This window comes from Procambarus clarkii, chromosome 5 (assembly GCF_040958095.1).
Source record: "Procambarus clarkii isolate CNS0578487 chromosome 5, FALCON_Pclarkii_2.0, whole genome shotgun sequence".
Lineage (NCBI taxonomy): Eukaryota > Metazoa > Arthropoda > Malacostraca > Decapoda > Cambaridae > Procambarus > Procambarus clarkii.
Window position 1 is genome coordinate 23258029 of NC_091154.1, and position 22762 is coordinate 23280790.

General features: G+C 45.5%; 1 protein-coding gene across 1 annotated transcript in view; it reads left to right on the forward strand.

Annotated features, from left to right (window-relative positions):
- Positions 1 to 306: 306 nt before the first annotated feature.
- LOC138351316 (hepatitis A virus cellular receptor 1-like) overlaps positions 307 to 22762 on the forward strand; it is a 33022-nt gene continuing 10566 nt past the window's right edge. Inside the window, exons 1-2 of the mRNA XM_069302987.1 lie at positions 307 to 369; positions 1700 to 2561. Coding sequence (XP_069159088.1) covers positions 307 to 369; positions 1700 to 2561 — 925 coding nt within the window. The remainder of the gene's footprint in view (positions 370 to 1699; positions 2562 to 22762) is intronic.

The following is a 22762-nucleotide window of genomic DNA, read 5'->3' on the forward strand; positions in this document are numbered from 1 at the left end:
GACTGCAGTGTGGAAACCTCCGCTCTTTTCCATGACTGTTACATCTAGAAAGGGCAGCTTCCCATCCTTTTCCATCTCGTAAGTGAAACGCAGCACTATATATATATATATATATATATATATATATATATATATATATATATATATATATATATATATATATATATATATATATATATATATATATATATATATATATATATATATATAAAACTGAAAACTCAACACCCCAGAAGTGACTCGACCTCAGACAGCCAAGAGCACTATGCAACTGGCGTACATGGTACCTTAACCACTTGACCAACCATGACCGTACAAAAAACGTTGGAAGCCGATGTTATATCTCCACCGTCCCGACGGCACTTGGTGGTAAACTTTGGCATAGTTATTTCATCGAATCACCTCGAATTTGAACAGTGTTCGAATTGAACACTGGTTCATTGCCTCATTTAATCACTAGTGAGTGTGATTATTGGGGTGTTCTTCACTATGTCTCGACGAGTCCGGATGGTGTTATCAGTGTGTGTTCGTGGCATGTCTAATACAGCATACATCTGGAGCGCTCAGTCTCCAGAACTGCACTTGTGTTGACACACTACATTAGTGCACCTCAGTGTGTCAGAGGAGGCGGCGATGGTGTTGTACTTAGGATGTTATTGTTATGGAAGTTGTACGAGAGTTCCAGAGTTGTTATAATAAATAATTGGACGAAGTCTTGCGTTTTCACTGTATTGTTTTCACTGTCAGTGATATCTTGAATCGCCTTTTCATCCTTCTTGTATCTCTCAGAAAATATATTTTTTATAATCCACTGTAATGTCTTTCGTTGGGGGCCATTTATCCTCCCCTAGGGGGGGGCCCGAATTATCTGCAGTCAAATGCGATTTAGCCAATAGCTGTATTCGTTATTCACAATAATTTGGCTAATTCGTTGAAGTTCGTGTACGTATTACACGATCTACATAAGCACTGACACGTGAGAAACACAAATGCGAACAAGCCTGAATGGTCCCCAGGCATACATGCAACTGAAAACTCACACCCCCCCAGAAGTGACTCGAACCCATACTGCCAGGAGTACTATGCAACTGGTGTACAGGGCACCTTATCCACTCGACCATCACGACTGGACAAAAGCTGATGGTAGCCGAGGCTATTTGCCCATCAGCCCGCCAGCACTGCGGGCTGATGTCCGGTCGTGATGGTCGAGTGTTACACCAGATGCATAGTGCTCCTGGCAGTATGGGTTCGAGTCACTTCTGGGGTGTGAGTTTTCAGTTGCATGTATGCCTGGGGACCATTCAGGCTTGTTCCCACATATATGAAAATCTGTCGAATTCAAGATGTGGATGGAGGTGGCTTTCACAACTTTATCTTTTAGTGCCTTCACCTTGTTGGCCACGTGTGCTGGGTCGAGTAGTTCCCGACACTCCTGGCGGGCCGCTTGGCTTTCCAGGTGACACCTGTGTCCTTGTATCCTAATTTCTCTTAGTTTGAAGCCTTAATCGCAGCTTCTATCCCTGTCCGCCTTAGCTGTTCCCTTCAGTATCTTGTGTGTTGTGATCATATCTCCTCTGTCTCTAGCGTTATGAGATTTAGTTCTATTAACCTATTCCTGTACTATAACCCTCTTAGCGCTGGCACCAGTCTTGTTACAAACCATTGAACATTTTAAATTTTGGTTTTTGCACTTCACAAGTGCAAAAATGACGAATTCCGACCTCCCACTGTTGCTATACCTTCCACTGTTGTTGTACCTCCCACTGTTGCTATACCTTCCACTGTTGTTGTACCTCCCACTGTTGCTATACCTTCTACTGTTGTTGTACCTCCCACTGTTGCTATACCTTCCACTGTTGTTGTACCTCCCACTGTTGCTATACCTTCCACTGTTGTTGTACCTCCCACTGTTGCTATACCTTCCACTGTTGTTGTACCTCCCACTGTTGCTATACCTTCCACTGTTGTTGTACCTCCCACTGTTGCTATACCTTCCACTGTTGTTGTACCTCCCACTGTTGCTATACCTTCTACTGTTCCTATACCTCCCACTGTTGCTACGCCTCCCACTGTTGTTATACCTCATACTGTTGCTTTGGCTCCCACTGTTGCTATACCTCCCACTGTTACAATACCTCCCACTGTTGTTATACCTCCCACTGTTATAATAGCCCCTACTGTTGCTATACCTCCCACTGTTGCTATACCTCCCACTGTTGCTATGGGTCCCACTGCTACTATACCTTCCTCTGTTGATATACCTCCCACTATTTTTATGGCTCCCACTGTTGCTGTAGCTCCCACTGTTGCTATACCTCCCACTGTTGCTGTAGCTCCCACTGTTGCTATACCTCCCACTGTTGCTATGGCTCCCACGGTTGTTATGGCTCCAACTGTTGCTATACCTCCCACTGTTGCTATACCTCCCACTGTTGCTATGGGTCCCACTGTTGCTATACCTCCCACTGTTGGTATACTTCCTACTGCTGCTATGGCTCATAGTGTTGCTATACCTCCAACTGTTGCTATACCTCCCACTGTATTTTATTACTTTTTCAATGGTAATGATGTTGTTTGTTGTGGTGGTGGTGGTTGTGATGGTGGTGGTGGTGGTTGTGTTGGTTGTGGTGGTGGTGGTGGTGGTGATTGCGATGGTGGTGGTGGTGGTTGTGTTGGTTGTGGTGGTGATTGTGTTGGTTGTGGTGGTTGTGGTGGTGGTGATTGCGATGGTGGTGGTGGTGGTTGTGTTGGTTGTGGTGGTGATTGTGTTGGTATTGGTGATGGTGGTGGTGGTGGTGATTGTGATGGTGGTGGTGGTTGTGGTGGTGGTGGTGGTGGTGGTGGTGTTGGTTGTGGTGGTGGTGGTGATTGTGATGGTGGTGGTGGTGGTGGTTGTGTTCGTTGTGTTGGTTGTGGTGGTGGTGGTGGTGGTGGTGATTGTGATGGTGGTGGTTGTGGTGGTGGTTGTGGTGGTAGTTGTGGTGGTGGTTGTGGTGGTAGTTGTGGTGGTAGTTGTGGTGGTGGTTGTGGTGGTAGTTGTGGTGGTTGTGGTGGTGGTGGTTGTGTTGGTGGTTGTGGTGGTGGTGGTTGTGGTGGTGGTTGTGGTGGTGGTTGTGGTGGTGGTGATTGTGATGGTGGTGGTTGTGGTGGTGGTTGTGGTGGTGGTGGTTGTGGTGGTGGTTGTGGTGGTGGTTGTGGTGGTGGTTGTGGTGGTGGTTGTGGTGGTTGTGGTGGTGGTGGTTGTGGTGGTGGTGGTGATTGTGATGGTGGTGGTGATTGTGATGGTGGTGGTGTTGGTGGTTGTGTTGGTGGTGGTGGTGGTGGTTGTTGTGTTAGTGGTTGTGGTGGTGGTTGTTGTGGTGGTGATTGTGATGGTGGTGGTTGTGGTGGTGGTTGTGGTGGTGGTGGTTGTGGTGGTGGTTGTGGTGGTGGTTGTGGTGGTGGTTGTGGTGGTGGTGGTGATTGTGATGGTGGTGGTGTTGGTGGTTGTGTTGGTGGTGGTGGTGGTGGTGGTTGTGGTGGTGGTTGTGGTGGTGGTTGTGGTGGTGGTTGTGGTGGTTGTGGTGGTGGTGGTTGTGGTGGTGGTGGTGGTGGTTGTGTTGGTGGTGGTGGTTGTGGTGGTGGTTGTTGTGGTGGTGGTGGTGGTTGTGTTGGTGGTTGTGGTGGTGGTGGTGGTGGTTGTGGTGGTGGTTGTGGTGGTGGTGGTGGTTGTGGTGGTTGTGGTGGTGGTTGTGGTGGTGGTGGTGGTGGTTGTGTTGGTGGTTGTGGTGGTGGTTGTTGTGGTGGTGGTTGTGGCGGTGGTTGTGGCGGTGGTTGTGGTGGTGGTTGTGGTGGTTGTGGTGGTGGTGGTGGTTGTGTTGGTGGTTGTGGTGGTTGTGGTGGTTGTGGTGGTGGTGGTGGTTGTGTTGGTGGTTGTGGTGGTTGTGGTGGTTGTGGTGGTTGTGGTTGTGGTGGAGGTGGTGCTGGTGCTGGTAATAGTAGTGGTGATGGTGGTGCTGGTGATGATAGTGGTGGTGTTAATGGTGGTAGATGTGGTGATTGTAGGGCGTTGATGGTGGTGGTGGTGGTGATAATGATGATGCTAATGAAGGTGATGGTGGTGTTCTGCAATGAAGAAATCATGAATTTAACGCAAGATGAACAAAACAGTGTATATCACAGTAGTAACAAACCAGGAAGAACACCCCATGATAAGTACCCCATGAAGAACACATAAGTACCCCATGAAGAACACATAAATACCCGATGAAGAACACATAAGTACCCCATGAAGAACACATAAATACCCGATGAAGAACACATAAGTACCCCATGAAGAACACATAAGTACCCCATGAAGAACACATAAGAACCCCATGAAGAACACGTAGAGAACCCCATGAAGAACACATAAGTACCTCATGAAGAACACATAAGTACCCCATGAAGAACACATAAATACCCGATGAAGAACACATAAGTACCCCATGAAGAACACATAAGTACCCCATGAAGAACACATAAGAACCCCATGAAGAACACGTAGAGAACCCCATGAAGAACACATAAGTACCCCATGAAGAACACATAAGAACCCCATGAAGAACATATAAGTACCCCATGAAGAACACATAAGTTCCCCATGTAGAACACATAAGTACCTCATGAAGAACACCTTAGTACCCCAGGAAGAACACATAAGTACCTCATGAAGAACACATAAGTACCTCATGAAGAACACATAAGTACCTCATGAAGAACACATAAGTACCTCATGAAGAACACATAAGTACCTCATGAAGAACACCTTAGTACCCCAGGAAGAACACCTTAGTACCCCAGGAAGAACACCTTAGTACCCCAGGAAGAACACCTTAGTACCCCAGGAAGAAAACCTTAGTACCCCATGAAGAACCTAACACGTCTCCCAGGAGAGAAGAAGCAGTACTAACTACACAAAGATACTCTAAGATACTCTAAGACACTCTAAGATACTCAAAGATACTCTAAGAAAGGCGGGCGAGAAACATCATGTACATTAAGGAAAGGAACGGGGCGCTGGAGTGAATTTAAGCAGTGTTCAGGCAAGCCAAAATAGCCCTGGGCGGGGCCTGGGGAACTCTTCCTTTGTCGAGCAGCGAGGATTGTTGGTGAGGGCGTGGAGCTGATGGAGGGAGGGAGAGGGAGAGGGAGAGGGAGAGAGAAAGGGAGAGGGAGAGGGAGAGGGAGAGGGAGAGAGAAAGGGAGAGGGAGAGGGAGAGGGAGAGGGAGAGAGAAAGGGAGAGGGAGAGGGAGAGGGAGAGGGAGAGAGAAAGGGAGAGGGAGAGGGAGAGGGAGAGGGAGAGGGAGAGGGAGAGAGTGTCAGAGACAGAGACAGAGAGCGTGAGGACGACAAACACTGAACAAACACACCATCCATGCAGAGACACTAAGACAAAGAAACAGAGACACACACACCATGAAGAGATCATCCACAAATATGGACCAAAGAGCCAGAGCTCAACCCCCCTACAAGCACAACTAGATGAATACACACACACACACACACACACACACATGGTTCCGTGGTTTAATAGGGAATGTATGAAAGCAAAGGAGCTGAACAAAAGGGCACGGAGGAACTTCCGTAATAACAGAACACCAGAAAGTAGAGAGAGATACCAGAGAACCAGGAACGAGTCCAATCGAAAACTTTGTTAATGTCTGTTTGTAGTTTTTTAATGTCTTCAGCAGAGGTAATTTTCATGCTGAATTTTGTATCATCTGCAAAGGATGACACGAAGCTGTGACTGGTATTTTTGTCTATATCAGATATGAGAATAAGGAACAGCAGTGGTGCAAGGACTGTACCTTGAGGTACAGAGCTTTTAACTGCGCTCGGAGTCTATTTTACTTGATTGACTGTTACTCTTTGTGTTCTGTTCGACAGGAAATTGAGTATCCAGAGTCCTACTTTACCAGTTATTCCCATTGACCTCATTTTGTGTGCAACCACTCCATGGTCACATTTGTCGAATGCCTATGCAAAGTCTGTATATACTACATCTGCATTCTGTTTTTCTTCTAATGCCTCAGTGATTTTGTCATAATGGTCAAGTAGCTGTAAGAGGCATGATCTTCCTGCTCTAAATCCATGTTGGCCTGGATTGTGGAGGTCATTGGTTTCCATGAATCTAGTGACCTGACTCTTGATCACTATCTTAAATACTTTTATGTGGGACGTTAATGCAACTGGTCAATAATTCTTTGCCAATGCTTGTATAGCCCCTCCCCTGTATAGAGGGGCTATGTCTGCTGCTTTAAGCACATCTGGTTTCTCCCCCGTGTCCAAGCTCTGCCTCCACACTATACTGAGTACCTGTGCTATTGGCACTTTGCATTTCTTTATAAATATTGAATTCGATGAGTCTGTACCCGGGGCTGAGTGCATGGGCATATTGTCAATTCCTCTTTCAAAATCTGCTTCGCTCGTCTTGATATCAATTATATTTACAGGTGTTTGGATATCACCCATAAAGAAATTGTCCGAATCTTCCTCTTTCATATCGGAGTGCTAAACATGTCCTCATACTGCATTTTTAGGATTTCACTAATTTCTTTGTCATCCTCAGTGTATGAATCTTCACTAATACGAATAGGTCCAATACTGGTAGTGGTTTTTGCTTTTGATTTAGCATATGTGAAGAAATATTTTGAGTTTTTCTTTATTTCTTGAATTGCTTTCTGTTCTAGTTGCCTTTCTTCAATCTGATAGGAATGTTTCAGTCTCTCTTCGATTTCTTCACTCTCCAAGTTTAAATTATTTCTTCTTTGTATGGAGAGTCGTGTCTGCTTCAGCATTTCCGTTAATTTCTTCCTTCTTTTATAATGTCGTCTGTGCTATCTTTCTACATTGGACCTCTTTCTGGCTTTCCTCAAAGGAACATGTTTCAGACAGACTTCATATGCTTAAGAAGTCAGTTTTTTCTATTCCTTGTGTAGGATTTTTATTTCTTAAACCATTTTCCCATTGAATGTTTGTAAGTTCCCTGTTTATTTTCTCCCAGTCTATCCTTTTATTATTAAAATTTAAGTCAGTAAATAACCCTTCTCGCTTGTTGTTTCTCTTGAGCCTACTACCATTATTAAGGTTAATTTGCACTTCAATGAGCTTGTGGTCCGAGTACATAGTGTCTGAGACAGGAATGTCTCTGATTAGTTCATCATTGATCGTGAATATCAGGTCCAGCGTATTTTCGTTCCTAGTCGGTTCTGTAATCTGCTGACTGAGTGAGAATTTGTCACAGAATCTCAGAAGTTCTCTGACCTGTGGTTGGTTATTTAGTAAGTAAGGCTACATTATTTAGTAAGAGGCTACAAGATGACCTAAACCAACTGAAGGAATGGTCCAACAAATGGCTACTAAAGTTCAACTCAAGTAAATGTAAGGTAATGAAACTAGGCAGAGGAAACAGGAGGCCAGACACAGGATTTAGAATGGGAGATGAAGTTCTTTCTGAAACGGACAGAGAGAAAGATCTAGAAGTTGATGTCACATCGTATGACGGACCTCGACGCCATCTATGAGCCAAGTGCCGGATCAACTATAGCAGTTGACCTTTGCATTAATCGTAGTTTCCAATCTTCTAGTCTGCTGTGCTGATTGGTGGCGAGTAACCAGGGACCGGCGATGGTAGTCAGTGAAGCTGGGGGAGTGGAAGAGTAGTAGGTTCCACCTGAAGGTACTAGCCAAGTGGGCTAGTTGAGCGCTGTGGACTTTACTATTGGAAGGTGCTAGCCAGTGGGGCTAGTTGAGCATTACTAACTTTGCTGATAGAGCGTACCAGTGAGTGCGCTACGGAGGGGGGAGCGCTTGTAGGCCTCTCCATGACAGCTGCTAGCGTGAGTGCTAGTGGCACGTTGAAGACCTCGTCTGAGGCGTATAGTGTCCGTCATCCGTCATGATGCTAGTGTGAGGGCTAGTGACACAGCTCTGGATGACCTCACATAGAAACTTGTACATATTAATGTTGAAGGGGTAATAATATCGGGTTATTTTGTGTTATTTTTTTTATTTACATTAAATATTACACTATATTTCCACCAAGCTTAGGGTCCTCTGAACTAGAGTAGGATCATAGAGTTTAAAGAGAACCCGGTTACGAAGCTTTCGTTACACACTAAACCTGTCTCCTGAAGCCCACATAATAAGAATAACATCTGCGGCGTATGCGAGGCTGACTAACATCAGAACTGCCTTCAGGAACCTGTGTAAGGAATCATTCAGAACCATGTATACCACATATGTGAGACCAATCCTGGAGTATGCGGCCCCAACATGGAGCCCGTACCTTGTCACGCACAAGACGAAGCTTGAAAAAGTTCAAAGGTATGCTACTAGACTAGTCCCAGAGTTAAGAGGCATGAGTTACGAGAAAAGGCTGCGGGGAATGCAACTTACGAAAGTAGAAGACAGGAGAGTAAGGGAGACATGATCAAAGAGACACACAACACAGCCCCACCAACCATGCACCCAGAGACACACAACACAGCCCCACCAACCATGCACCCAGAGACACTCAACACAGCCCCACCAACCATGCACCCAGAGACACACAACACAGCCCCACCAACCATGCACCCAGAGACACACAACACAGCCCCACCAACCATGCACCCAGAGACACACAACACAGCCCCACCAACCATGCACCCAGAGACACACAACACAGCCCCACCAACCATGCACACTGAGACACACAACACAGCCCCACCAACCATGCCCACTGAGACACACAACACAGCCCCACCAACCATGCACCCAGAGACACACAACACAGCCCCACCAACCATGCACACTGAGACACACAACACAGCCCCACCAACCATGCACCCAGAGACACTCAACACAGCCCCACCAACCATGCACCCAGAGACACTCAACACAGCCCCACCAACCATGCACACAGAGACACACAACACAGCCCCACCAACCATGCACCCAGAGACACACAACACAGCCCCACCAACCATGCACCCAGAGACACACAACACAGCCACACTAACCATGCACCCAGAGACACACAACACAGCCCCACCAACCATGCACCCAGAGACACACAACACAGCCCCACCAACCATGCACCCAGAGACACACAACACAGCCCCACCAACCATGCACACAGAGACACACAACACAGCCCCACCAACCATGCACACTGAGACACACAACACAGCCCCACCAACCATGCACACTGAGACACAACACAGCCCCACCAACCATGCACACAGAGACACACAACACAGCCCCACCAACCATGCACACAGAGACACACAACACAGCCCCACCAACCATGCACACAGAGACACACAACACAGCCCCACCAACCATGCACACAGAGACACACAACACAGCCCCACCAACCATGCACACTGAGACACAACACAGCCCCACCAACCATGCACACAGAGACACACAACACAGCCCCACCAACCATGCACACAGAGACACACAACACAGCCCCACCAACCATGCACACAGAGACACACAACACAGCCCCACCAACCATGCACACAGAGACACACAACACAGCCCCACCAACCATGCACACTGAGACACAACACAGCCCCACCAACCATGCACACAGAGACACACAACACAGCCCCACCAACCATGCACACAGAGACACACAACACAGCCCCACCAACCATGCACACAGAGACACACAACACAGCCCCACCAACCATGCACACCGAGACACACAACACAGCCCCACCAACCATGCACACAGAGACACACAACACAGCCCCACCAACCATGCACACAGAGACACACAACACAGCCCCACCAACCATGCACATAGAGACACACAACACAGCCCCACCAACCATGCACACAGAGACACACAACACAGCCCCACCAACCATGCACACAGAGACACACAACACAGCCACACTAACCATGCACACAGAGACACACAACACAGCCCCACCAACCATGCACACAGAGACACACAACACAGCCACACTAACCATGCACACAGAGACACACAACACAGCCCCACCAACCATGCACACAGAGACACTCAACACAGCCCCACCAACCATGCACACAGAGACACACAACACAGCCCCACCAACCATGCACACAGAGACACACAACACAGCCCCACCAACCATGCAGAACATGATGCTCCCAACTTTACCTATTATTACCCAACTTTGCCCCTCACAAGTGTAGAAGAGCCCGGGAAGATATCCCAGCAAACAACTTAGATACTTTTTTCACAAGTCCACCTCATTTGCCACAGAAAACGAGCTCCACATTCAATAACAAAAAACTAAAAAAAAACCATTGTTACTCCTGGCGAAGAAGTTCAGGATTAAATACAAAAATGGGTATATGCGAAGCTCGTATGTAAAGTATTAATCATACTGCTGCTATTGTTAGGATTTTGTTTGTATTCATTCATGTATTCCTTCGGATGCATGGGAGTGGTATAAATTCTAGAGGGTATAGTGTTCGCCCTCATACAGGAGTGTATATATATATATACACTTTGGGGTGTATCCTACTCCTCAGTGTATATTAAGTTTAGTCCTTTACAATGTTTTGAACTTAAGTATACTTACTGGTTGATCAGTAAGCTGCTGTGATGGTCTTAACAACCCTCCAGAATTGGTTGGTCAGTATACTGACCAGTATACTGGTCCATGGTCAGTATACTGGTCCATGATCAGTATACTGTTGGTTAGTATACTGACCATCCTGACTCCTGGTAGCAGGCGGAGAGCTTTACCTTCCCATAGCACATGGTAAACCTTACCCCACTAGTTTACCCTGGAGCACGACCCATCGTCCGGTTTACCACCAGGTCTGTGCTACAGTATCAGGAGGAGGGTGAGGTAGGAGGAGAGAACCTCCCGCGTAATGCTAAGTCACACAAGTATAAGTAATGTTGTTGAAGGCAGACATTGTGGACTATCTTAGGCACTGGTGATTATTATTATAATGGAATAGCAAGAGTAGTAGTAGTAATAGTAGTAGTAGTAGTAGTAGTAGTAGTAGTAGTAGTAGTTGTTGTAGTAGTTGTAGTAGCAGTTGCAGTAGTATTAGTAGTAGTAGTAGTACTAGTAATTGTAGCACCATACGTGGAAGTAGCCATAGAAGTAACATAACCTGCAGAAGTAGTACTAACAATCCCATAACAATCACCATACCATCACAATCACCATCAACACACTCCTCCACCATTAAACAATAATTAACAATACCTCCTCCCATTCGTCTAGCACTCCGGAGGATATCCCGCTCTCCGCATCATCCAAATAAGTTACACATTTTTATCTCGTTAAAACGACCCAGGTTTCCTGTTGGTTATTTAATTCAAGATTTTAGCATTTATATTACATGGAGAGAAGAGAGCAATTTATATAGAGAGCATTTAAATGTTTTCAGTTTTATCAGTGAAGGTTTTTTGGCATTTTCTTGCTGCGTTAAATGTTTTCTGGGGCAACTGCGAGATTTTGTGTGTTTGTTTGTATTGACTGTTTGTTTGTGTCTGAAGAATCTTGTTTTTTTTAGCTCTTGGGCCCCAGTCTTTCTAGCCGTCGGTTGTCGAATGTATTGATTCCCTGAACTATTTTGTACTATCATATCAACAACAGATATCACACACACACGCACACACACACACACACACACACACACACACACACACACACACACACACACACACACACACACACACACACACACACACACACACACACACACTACGGGAATTAAACCTCACTTCGCTGGAAGACAGAAGAGTTAGGGGGGACATGATCACCACATTCAAGATTCTGAAGGGGATTGATAGGGTAGATAAAGACAGTCTATTTAACACAAGGGGAATCACAACACCACCAATCACAGCCAAACACCACCACCAATCACAGCCAAACATCACCAATCACCACCAAACACCACCAATCACAGCCAAACACCACCAATCACCGCCAAACACCACCAATCACCGCCAAACACCACCAATCACCGCCAAACACTACCAATCACAGCCAAACACCACCAATCACCGCCAAACACCACCAATCACCGCCAAACACCACCAATCACCGCCAAATACCACCAATCACCGCCAAACACCACCAATCACCGCCAAACACCACCAAACACCTCCAAACACCACCAATCACCGCCAAACACCACCAATCACCGCCAAACACCACCAATCACCGCCAAATACCACCAATCACCGCCAAACACCACCAATCACCGCCAAACACCACCAATCACCCCCAAATACCACCAATCACCGCCAAACACCACCAATCCCGCCAAACACCACCAATCACCGCCAAACACCGCCAAACACCACCAATCACCGCCAAACACCGCCAAACACCACCAATCACCCCCAAATACCACCAAACACCGCCAAACACCACCAATCACCGCCAAACTCCACCAATCACCGCCAAACACCACCAATCACCGCCAAACACCACCAATCACCCCCAAATACCACCAATCACCGCCAAACACCACCAATCACCGCCAAACACCACCAATCCTCGCCAAACACCACCAATCACCGCCAAACACCACCAATCACCGCCAAACTCCACCAATCACCGCCAAACACCACCAATCACCGCCAAACACCACCAAACACCTCCAAACACCACCAATCACCGCCAAACACCACCAATCACCGCCAAACACCACCACACATCTAAGCTACTCCCCCAGAAACTTCCAAATAATTCAGTTTGGTCTCGTGGTAGACCCGGTTTGGCTTTGCGAAAATTTGCATACAATTTACATGCTCACAGCACCTCTCAGGTCGCTCTGAGAGGCTCCAACTTCTCTAAGTAAGATGCAAACATTTTTCGCTGTGTTTTGTTTATGCACAAACTTTGCATTCCATGTTGCTTGTGTGGTTATTTTGATAATAGTATGCAGTGAAAGATCATTTTAGTTTACCCTCTCGACGTTCTCTCTTTTGTTTGCTGAGTTTCCCGTTTTTTGTTGTCCTGGGTTTAGGGGTTTCTCTTTTGTAAGTGTTTAATGTGTTTTATTTCTATGTTTAGGTTTTTATTTGTGTGTTTTTATGGCTATGGTTTGTGTGTTATTTTAATATTGTTCTCTCAAGGGTCTAAGATCTTGTTTATATTGTTTAGCGGCTGTTTAAGGTAATGTTTATTATGTTATTGTTTGTGTCAGTATATATGATGTTCTGTGTTTCTGTCTCTCTCCTTCCCTCTATCATCTGTCTTTCCCTATACCTCCATTCCGTCCCATTTCCTCCTCTCTTCCCCCTCTCCATCTTCCTCTTATATCACCCCTCTCTCTCCTCTCTCATCTTGTCTCCCCTTCTCCTACTCCCTCTCTTCGGACATCAGGATACATCACGCTACTGTGATTTCCTTGTGTGTTTGGTGGAGTACACCATTACCGGTACCTTGAGGGTGATGTGTGTGAAGATTTGGTGGTCTGGCTACCTGTTCGCTGCCTCCAGACTCCTGGTGGACTCAGGCGGATCCCAGGTTCGACTACTTATTTGCATATCGTGGTTGCATTGGTTAAGGCGCGCGCGGGTGGGGGTGATCCACTAAGCTGCTGGTTCGATCCCCACCTTCTCCTGCCCTGTCTACTGACATCACCCCCTCTCTACTTCCTTCTATGACTGTCTCTCTCTGTATATCTGTCTCAGCGTGTTAATGTCTCCTTGCCCTAGTCCACCCCGTCTCTCTGCAGGTCTCTGTCCGAGTTGTCTCTTTCAATATCAGTGTGAATGTCAGTCTCTGTCTTTTTGGTGACTTATCTCTCTCTCTTGAATTAAAATTATATAATATTTCCCATTGGCGTGGGGATGGTCCACTGGTGAGAAGAGCCAGGCTGTGTGATATATTTAACAATATAATAGTTTCCCTTTGGCTTTAAAAATGGGTGAGTGTTGGGGGGGGGGGGCGGGTTTGAAAATGCCTTTGAAACAGTTGGAGGAGGAAGTTCAAGAGGAAACAGTGTGCTACGGTCATACACTAAGCCCAACGACTAAGTTTTGCACTGGCCACCAAATGTTCCTTGCTATATATTTTATATAGCAAGCCTAATGTTTTTTTTATAATAATAATATACAAAATTATTCACTGATCTCGGGAAATTAATCTCCGTCTCTCTTATCCTCCCACCTGCGGGAGAATTGTCTGTTTTACACTACAACAAGCAAAGTATCAGGATTAGAATTTTTGTATTAATTTCCCGAGATCAGTGAATAATTTTGTATATAATTATTATAAAAAAATTATTTTGAAATTCAAATATGTCAGATATATAGCAAGGTACATCTGGTGTCCAGCGCCAAAATTAGTGGTGGGGCTTAGTGTATGACCGGAGCACACTGTTTCCTCTTGAACTCTCACGACCCCGATCAACCTATGACCATACCGCTCATCAGACCATTCCCCCTGCAACATTTTTGAAGGCTATCTTCAGGCTTTTGGCTTTCAACCTTGGACAGAAGAATAGATATTGCCCCTTGTAGACAGTGATAGATGTAAACCTCATCCAATCGTTGTGGTTTATTTTGGCAAAATGTTACAGAAAATGCCCGAGTGTTTAAAGCCGGAGGGCAGATGCTTAGAGCTAGGCTCACCCAAATTGGCAGGGGGACTGGTCTGGGGAATGGGTCGGTAAAAGGATCAATTCATCCTTCTACCACCATATGATGTGGTTAGAATGATGTATTGATCCTTCTGGAGATGTATTGATAAATATGAAAGTACTTAAGGACATTTTTGTCTTCTTAATCTTTTCTTCCTGGTCTGATGTCTGATATTGTGATATTGTCATTCATATATATATATATATATATATATATATATATATATATATATATATATATATATATATATATATATATATATATATATATATATATATATATATATATATATATATTAGTATATTTTGGTAGCAGTCTTTCCTGTAGACATATATTATTAAATATGACCGAAAAAGTAAGATTAATAATTCTAACACGAATTTCCTCAATCTTTCGTACATTTCGTTTCACTGTTGGAGGTAAATCAAAAATCAATTCTCCAAAATTCATTTTTATTTCTAGTCTGACGCGACACGAGCGCGTTTCGTAAAACTTATTACATTTTCAAAGACTTTAGTTCACAAATACACAAGTGAATAGAACTTACGCATCTCCGATTTTATATCTACATTTGAGTGAGGTGGAAGGGGTGATGTGGCATTAACACAAGACAGAACAAGATGTGGTATTAATAGGGTATTAATTTCATCAACACAAGACAGAACAAGAGTATTAATAGGGTATTAATTTCATCAACACAAGACAGAACACGAAACAATGGATATTGAATAGAAGTGTTTGTAGAAAGCCTATTGGTCCATATTTCTTGATGCTTCTATATTGGAGCGGAGTCTTGAGGTGGGTAGAATATAGTTGTGCAATAATTGGCTGTTGATTGCTGGTGTTGACTTCTTGATGTGTAGTGCCTCGCAAACGTCAAGCCGCCAGCTATCGCTGTATCTATTGATGATTTCTGTGTTGTTTACTAGGATTTCTCTGGCGATGGTTTGGTTGTGGGAAGAGATCTCTTCCCACAACCAAACCTTTGGTCTCTTCCCACTGCAGGCAGGTATGACCAGGCAGTGCTTTACACACTGCCTGGTCATACTAGTGTGTGTGTGGTACACACTGCCTGGTCATACTAGTGTGTATTTTTGGTACACACTGCCTGGTCATACTAGTGTGTGTGTGTGGTACACACTGCCTGGTCATACTAGTCTGTGTGTGTGGTACACACTGCCTGGTCATACTTGTGTGTGTGTGGTACACACTGCCTGGTCATACTAGTGTGTATGTGTGGTACACACTGCCTGGTCATACTAGTGTGTGTGTGTGGTACACACTGCCTGGTCATACAAGTGTGTGTGTGTGGTACACACTGCCTGGTCATACTAGTGTGTGTGTGGTACACACTGCCTGGTCATATTAGTGTGTGTGTGGTACACACTGCCTGGTCATACTAGTGTGTATGTGTGGTACACACTGCCTGGTCATACTAGTGTGTGTGTGTGGTACACACTGCCTGGTCATACTAGTCTGTGTGTGTGGTACACATTGCCTGGTCATACTAGTGTGTGTGTGGTACACAATGCCTGGTCATACTAGTGTGTATGTGTGGTACACACTGCCTGGTCATACTAGTGTTTATGTGTGGTACACACTGCCTGGTCATACTAGTGTGTATGTGTGGTACACACTGCCTGGTCATACTAGTGTGTATGTGTGGTACACACTGCCTGGTCATACTAGTGTGTATGTGTGGTACACACTGCCTGGTCATACTAGTGTTTATGTGTGGTACACACTGCCTGGTCATACTAGTGTGTATGTGTGGTACACACTGCCTGGTCATACTAGTGTGTGTGTGTGGTACACACTTCCTGGTCATACTAGTGTGTGTGTGTGGTACACACTGCCAGGTCATACTAGTGTGTGTGTGCTACACACTGCCTGGTCATACTAGTGTGTGTGTGGTACACACTGCCTGGTCATACTAGTCTGTGTGTGTGTGGTACACACTGCCTGGTCATACTAGTGTGTGTGTGTGGTACACACTGCCTGGTCATACTAGTGTGTGTGTGTGGTACACACTGCCTGGTCATACTAGTGTGTGTGTGTGGTACACACTGCCTGGTCATACTAGTGTGTGTGTGGTACACACTGCCTGGTCATACTAGTGTTTATGTGTGGTACACACTGCCTGGTCATACTAGTGTGTGTGTGTTTGCATGCCAACAGTCCAGAAGCAAAATATATTTTTTTTGTCAGAGTCAAACATGAAAATGTGTGTGTGTCTGCGTGTTTTGTGTCCACGTCTGTGTGTGTGCGTGTGTTCTGTTTGTTCCCGGTATGAGTAGGTATTTCTTGTTCTGAACTGTGTACTAACCTAGTTGAGTTCCGGCTCTTTAGTCCCGCCTCTCTCATATCTACATTTGAAACCGAGTTTGGAGTCAGCCTCCACTACATCACTGCCTAATACATTCCATCTGTTAACTATCCTGACACTGACAAAGTTCTTCCTGACGTCCCTGTGGGTCATTTGGGTAGTAACTTTCCACCTGTGTCCCCTTGTTCGCGTACCACCCGTGTTAAATAAACTGTCTTTTTCTACGCTCTCATTTTATCTGAGAATCTTGTATGTGGTGGTCATTTCCACCTTAACTCTTCTGTCTTCCTGCGATGGGAGGTATAATTCCTGTAGTCTCTCCCCATGGCTCATTACCTTCATTTCGGCTATTATTCTGGTGGCAAACCTCTGAACCTTCTCCAATTTGGTCCTATGCTTGGTGAGATATGGACTGGAGCTGCATACTCCAGGATTGGTCTGACTTACGTTGTGTACAAGGTTCTGAATGATTCCTTACACAAGTTTATAAAGGCCGTTCTTATGTTGTCAAACCTAGCATATGCCGCTGATGGTATCCTCTTGATGTGAGCTTCAGGGGACAGGTCTGGCGTGATATCAACCCCCAGGTGTTTCTCTCTCTCTGATTCTTGAAGAATTTTATCTCCCAAATGATACCTTGTATCTGGCCTCCTGCTCCCTTCATCTATCTTCATTACATTACATTTGCTTGGGTTAAACTCTAACAGCCATTTGTTCGACCATTCCTGCAGCTTGTCCAGGTCTTATTGAAGCCTCAAACTGTCCTCCTCTGTCTTAATCCTTCTCATAATTTTGGCGTCGTCAGCAAACATTGAGAGAAATGAATCGAGACCCTCCGGGAGATCATTTACATATATCAGAAACAAGATAGGTCCGAGTACAGAGCCCTGTGGGACTCCACTGGTGACTTCACGCCAATCCGAGGTCTCACCCCTCACCGTAACTCTCTGCTTCCTATTGCTTAGGTACTCCCTTATCCACTGGAGCACCTTACCAGCTACACCTGCCTGTCTCTCCAGCTTATGTACCAGCCCCTTATGCGGTACTGTGTCAAAGGCTTTCCATGTGTGTGTGTGTGTGTGTGTGTGTGTGTGTGTGTGTGTGTGTGTGTGTGTGTGTGTGTGTGTGTGTGTGTACTCACCTAGTTGTACTCACCTAGTTGTGTTTGCGGGGGTTGAGCTCTGGCTCTTTGGTCCCGCCTCTCAACCGTCAATCAACAGGTGTACAGATTCATGAGCCTATCGGGCTCTGTCATATCTACACTTGAAACTGTGTATGGAGTTAGCCTCCACCACATCACTTCCTAATGCATTCCATTTGTCAACCACTCTGACACTAAAAAAGTTCTTTCTAATATCTCTGTGGCTCATTTGGGCACTCAGTTTCCACCTGTGTCCCCTTGTGCGTGTTCCCCTTGTGTTAAATAGACTGTCTTTATCTACCCTATCAATCCCCTTCAGAATCTTGAATGTGGTGATCATGTTCCCCCTAACTCTTCTGTCTTCCAGCGAAGTGAGGTTTAATTCCCGTAGTCTCCTCGTAGCTCATACCTCTCAGCTCGGGTACTAGTCTGGTGGCAAACCTTTGAACCTTTTCCAGTTTAGTCTTATCCTTGACTAGATATGGACTCCATGCTGGGGCTGCATACTCCAGGATTGGCCTGACATATGTGGTATACAAAGTTCTGAATGATTCTTTACACAAGTTTCTGAATGCCGTTCGTATGTTGGCCAGCCTGGCATATGCCGCTGATGTTATCCGCTTGATATGTGCTGCAGGAGACAGGTCTGGCGTGATATCAACCCCCAAGTCTTTTTCCTTCTCTGACTCCTGAAGAATTTCCTCTCCCAGATGATACCTTGTATCTGGCCTCCTGCTCCCTACACCTATCTTCATTACATTACATTTGGTTGGGTTAAACTCTAACAACCATTTGTTCGACCATTCCTTCAGCTTGTCTAGGTCTTCTTGAAGCCTCAAACAGTCCTCTTCTGTTTTAATCCTTCTCATAATTTTAGCATCGTCCGCAAACATTGAGAGAAATGAATCGATACCCTCCGGGAGATCATTTACATATATCAGAAACAAGATAGGACCGAGTACAGAGCCCTGTGGGACTCCACTGGTGACTTCACGCCAATCGGAGGTCTCACCCCTCACCGTAACTCTCTGCTTCCTATTGCTTAGATACTCCCTTATCCACTGGAGCACCTTACCAGCTACACCTGCCTGTCTCTCCAGCTTATGTACCAGCCTCTTATGCGGTACTGTGTCAAAGGCTTTCCGACAATCCAAGAAAATGCAGTCCGCCCAGCCCTCTCTTTCTTGCTTAATCTGTGTCACCTGATCGTAGAATTCTATCAAGCCTGTAAGGCAAGATTTACCCTCCCTGAATCCATGTTGGCGATTTGTCACGAAGTCCCTTCTCTCCAGATGTGTTACCAGGTTTTTTCTCACGATCTTCTCCATCACCTTGCATGGTATACAAGTCAAGGACACTGGCCTGTAGTTCAGTGCCTCTTGTCTGTCGCCCTTTTTGTATATTGGGACCACATTCGCCGTCTTCCATATTTCTGGTAGGTCTCCCGTCTCTAGTGACTTACTATACACTATGGAGAGTGGCAGGCAAAGTGCCTCTGCACACTCTTTCAGTACCCATGGTGAGATCCCATCTGGACCAACAGCCTTTCTAACATCCAGATCCAGCAGGTGTCTCTTGACCTCCTCTCTCGTAATTTCGAACTCCTCCAAGGCCGCCTGGTTTACCTCCCTTTCTCCTAGCACAGTGACCTCACCCTGTTCTATTGTGAAGACCTCCTGGAACCTCTTGTTGAGTTCCTCACACACCTCTCTGTCATTCTCTGTATACCTGTCCTCGCCTGTTCTAAGTTTCAATACCTGTTCTTTCACTGTTGTTTTCCTTCTGATGTGACTGTGGAGTAGCTTTGGTTCGGTCTTGGCTTTGTTTGCTATATCATTTTCAAAATTTTTCTCTGCTTCTCTTCTCACCCTGACGTACTCATTCCTGGTTCTTTGGTATCTCTCTCTGCTTTCTGGTGTTCTGTTATTCCGGAAGTTCCTCCACGCCTTTTTGTTCAGTTTCTTCGCTTCCATACATGCCCTATTATACCATGGATTCTTCTGTTGCTTCTCGGATTTTTCCCTTTGGGCCGGGATGAACCTGTTTACTGCCTCCTGACACTTTTGGGTAACATAGTCCATCATACCCTGTACAGACTTGTCTCTGAGGTCTGTGTCCCAAGGTATTTCACTTAGGAAACTTCTCATCTGTTCATAATTCCCCTTTCGGTATGCCAGCCTTTTGATTCCTAGTTCTTTTTGGGGGGAGATAAGTCCTAGCTCTACCAGGTACTCAAAGTTCAATACACTGTGGTCACTCATTCCCAAGGGCGCTTCCATCTTAACTTCCCTTATATCCCATTCATTTAGGGTAAATATCAAATCAAGCATTGCTGGTTCATCTTCTCCTCTCATTCTTGTTGGCTCTTTGGTGTGCTGGCTTAGAAAGTTTCTTGTTGCCACGTCCAGCAGCTTAGCTCTCCATGTTTCTGGTCCTCCATGCGGGTCTCTGTTCTTCCAATCTATCTTCCCATGGTTGAAGTCTCCCATAATTAGTAGTGTGTGTGTGTGAGTGTGTGTGTGTGTGTGTGTGTGTGTACTCACCTAATTGTACTCACCTAATTGTGCTTGCGGGGGTTGAGCTCTGGCTCTTTAGTCTCGCCTCTCAACCGTCAATCAACTGGTGTACAGATTCCTGAGCCTACTGGGCTCTATCATATCTACATTTGAAACTGTGTATGGAGTCAGCCTCCACCACATCACTTCCTAGTGCATTCCATTTACTAACTACTCTGACACTGAAAAAGTTCTTTCTAATGTCTCTGTGGCTCATTTGGGTACTCAGCTTCCACCTGTGTCCCCTTGTTCGCGTCCCTCCAGTGTTGAATAGTTCATCCTTGTTTACCCGGTCGATTCCCCTGAGGATTTTGTAGGTTGTGATCATGTCCCCCTTACTCTTCTGTCTTCCAGTGTCGTAAGGTGCATTTCCCGCAGCCTTTCCTCATAACTCATGCCTCTTAGTTCTGGGACTAGTCTAGTAGCATACCTTTGGACTTTTTCCAGCTTCGTCTTGTGCTTGACAAGGTACGGGCTCCATGCTGGGGCCGCATACTCCAGGATTGGTCTTACATATGTTGTGTACAAGATTCTGAATGATTCCTTACACAGGTTCCTGAACGCTGTTCTGATGTTAGCCAGCCTCGCATATGCCGCAGACGTTATTCTTTTTATGTGGGCTTCAGGAGACAGGTTTGGTGTGATATCAACTCCTAGATCTTTCTCTCTGTTCGTTTCATTAAGTACTTCATCTCCTATTCTGTATCCTGTATCTGGCCTCCTGTTTCCACTGCCTAGTTTCATTACTTTGTATTTACTCGGGTTGAACTTCAACAGCCATTTTTTGGACCATTCCCTCAGTCTATCTAGGTCATCTTGTAACCTCCTACTATCATCCTCTGTTTCAATCCTCCTCATAATTTTTGCATCGTCGGCAAACATTGAGAGGAACGAATCTATACCCTCTGGGAGATCATTTACATATACCAGAAACAGTATAGGTCCAAGGACTGACCCCTGCGGGACTCCACTTGTGACGTCTCGCCAATCTGAGACCTCACCCCTCACACAGACTCGTTGTCTCCTGTTGCTTAGGTACTCCTCTATCCACCGGAGTACCTTCCCTTTCACTCCAGCCTGCATCTCCAACTTTCGCACTAGCCTCTTGTGTGGCACTGTATCAAAGGCTTTCTGACAATCCAAAAATATGCATGTCTGCCCACCCTTCTCTTCCTTGCCTTATTTTTGTTGCCTGGTCGTAGAATTCAAGTAACCCTGTGAGGCAGGACCTGCTATCCCTGAACCCATGTTGATGCTGTGTTACAAAGTTCCTTCGCTCCAGATGCTCCACTAGTTTTTTTCGCACAATCTTCTCCATCAGCTTGCATGGTATTCAGGTTAGGGACACTGACCTGTAGTTCAGTGCCTCCTGTCTATCCCCTTTCTTGTATATCGGGACTAGGTTAGCTGCTTTCCAAATATCTGGCAGTTCCCCTGTTGCCAGTGATTTGTTATACACTATGGAGAGTGTTAGGCACAGTTCTCTTGCTCCTTCCTTTAGAACCCAAGGGGAGATTTCATCTGGGCCTATAGCCTTTGTCACATCCAACTCTAGTAAACTCTTCCTTACTTCCCCGCTGGTAATCTCAAACTCTTCCAGTGGTTCCTGGTTAGCTATTCCCTCTCTTTATCTCTGGGATTTCTCCTTGCTCTATGGTGAAGACCTCCTGGAATTTCTTATTCAGTTCCTTACACCCTTCCTTGTCATTTGTAGTGAATCCTTCTGCCCCTATCCTTAATTTCATAACCTGTTCCTGTACTGTTGTTTTTCTCCTGATGTGGCTATGCAACAATTTATGTTGAGTCTTTGCCTTGCTTGCGATGTCATTTTCGTATTGTCTTTCTGCCTCTCTTCTCATCCTGACATATTCATTCCTGGCATTCTGGTATCTTTCTCTGCTCTCCAGTGTCCTGTTATTCCTATAGTTTCTCCATGCCCTTTTACTTTGCTGCTTAGCTAGCCTACATCTCTGATTAAACCATGGGTTTCTCATCTTCATTTCTGTGTGTGTGTGTACTCACCTAATTGTGCTTGCGGGGGTTGAGCTCTGGCTCTTTGGTCCCGCCTCTCAACCGTCAATCAACTGGTGTACAGATTCCTGAGCCTATT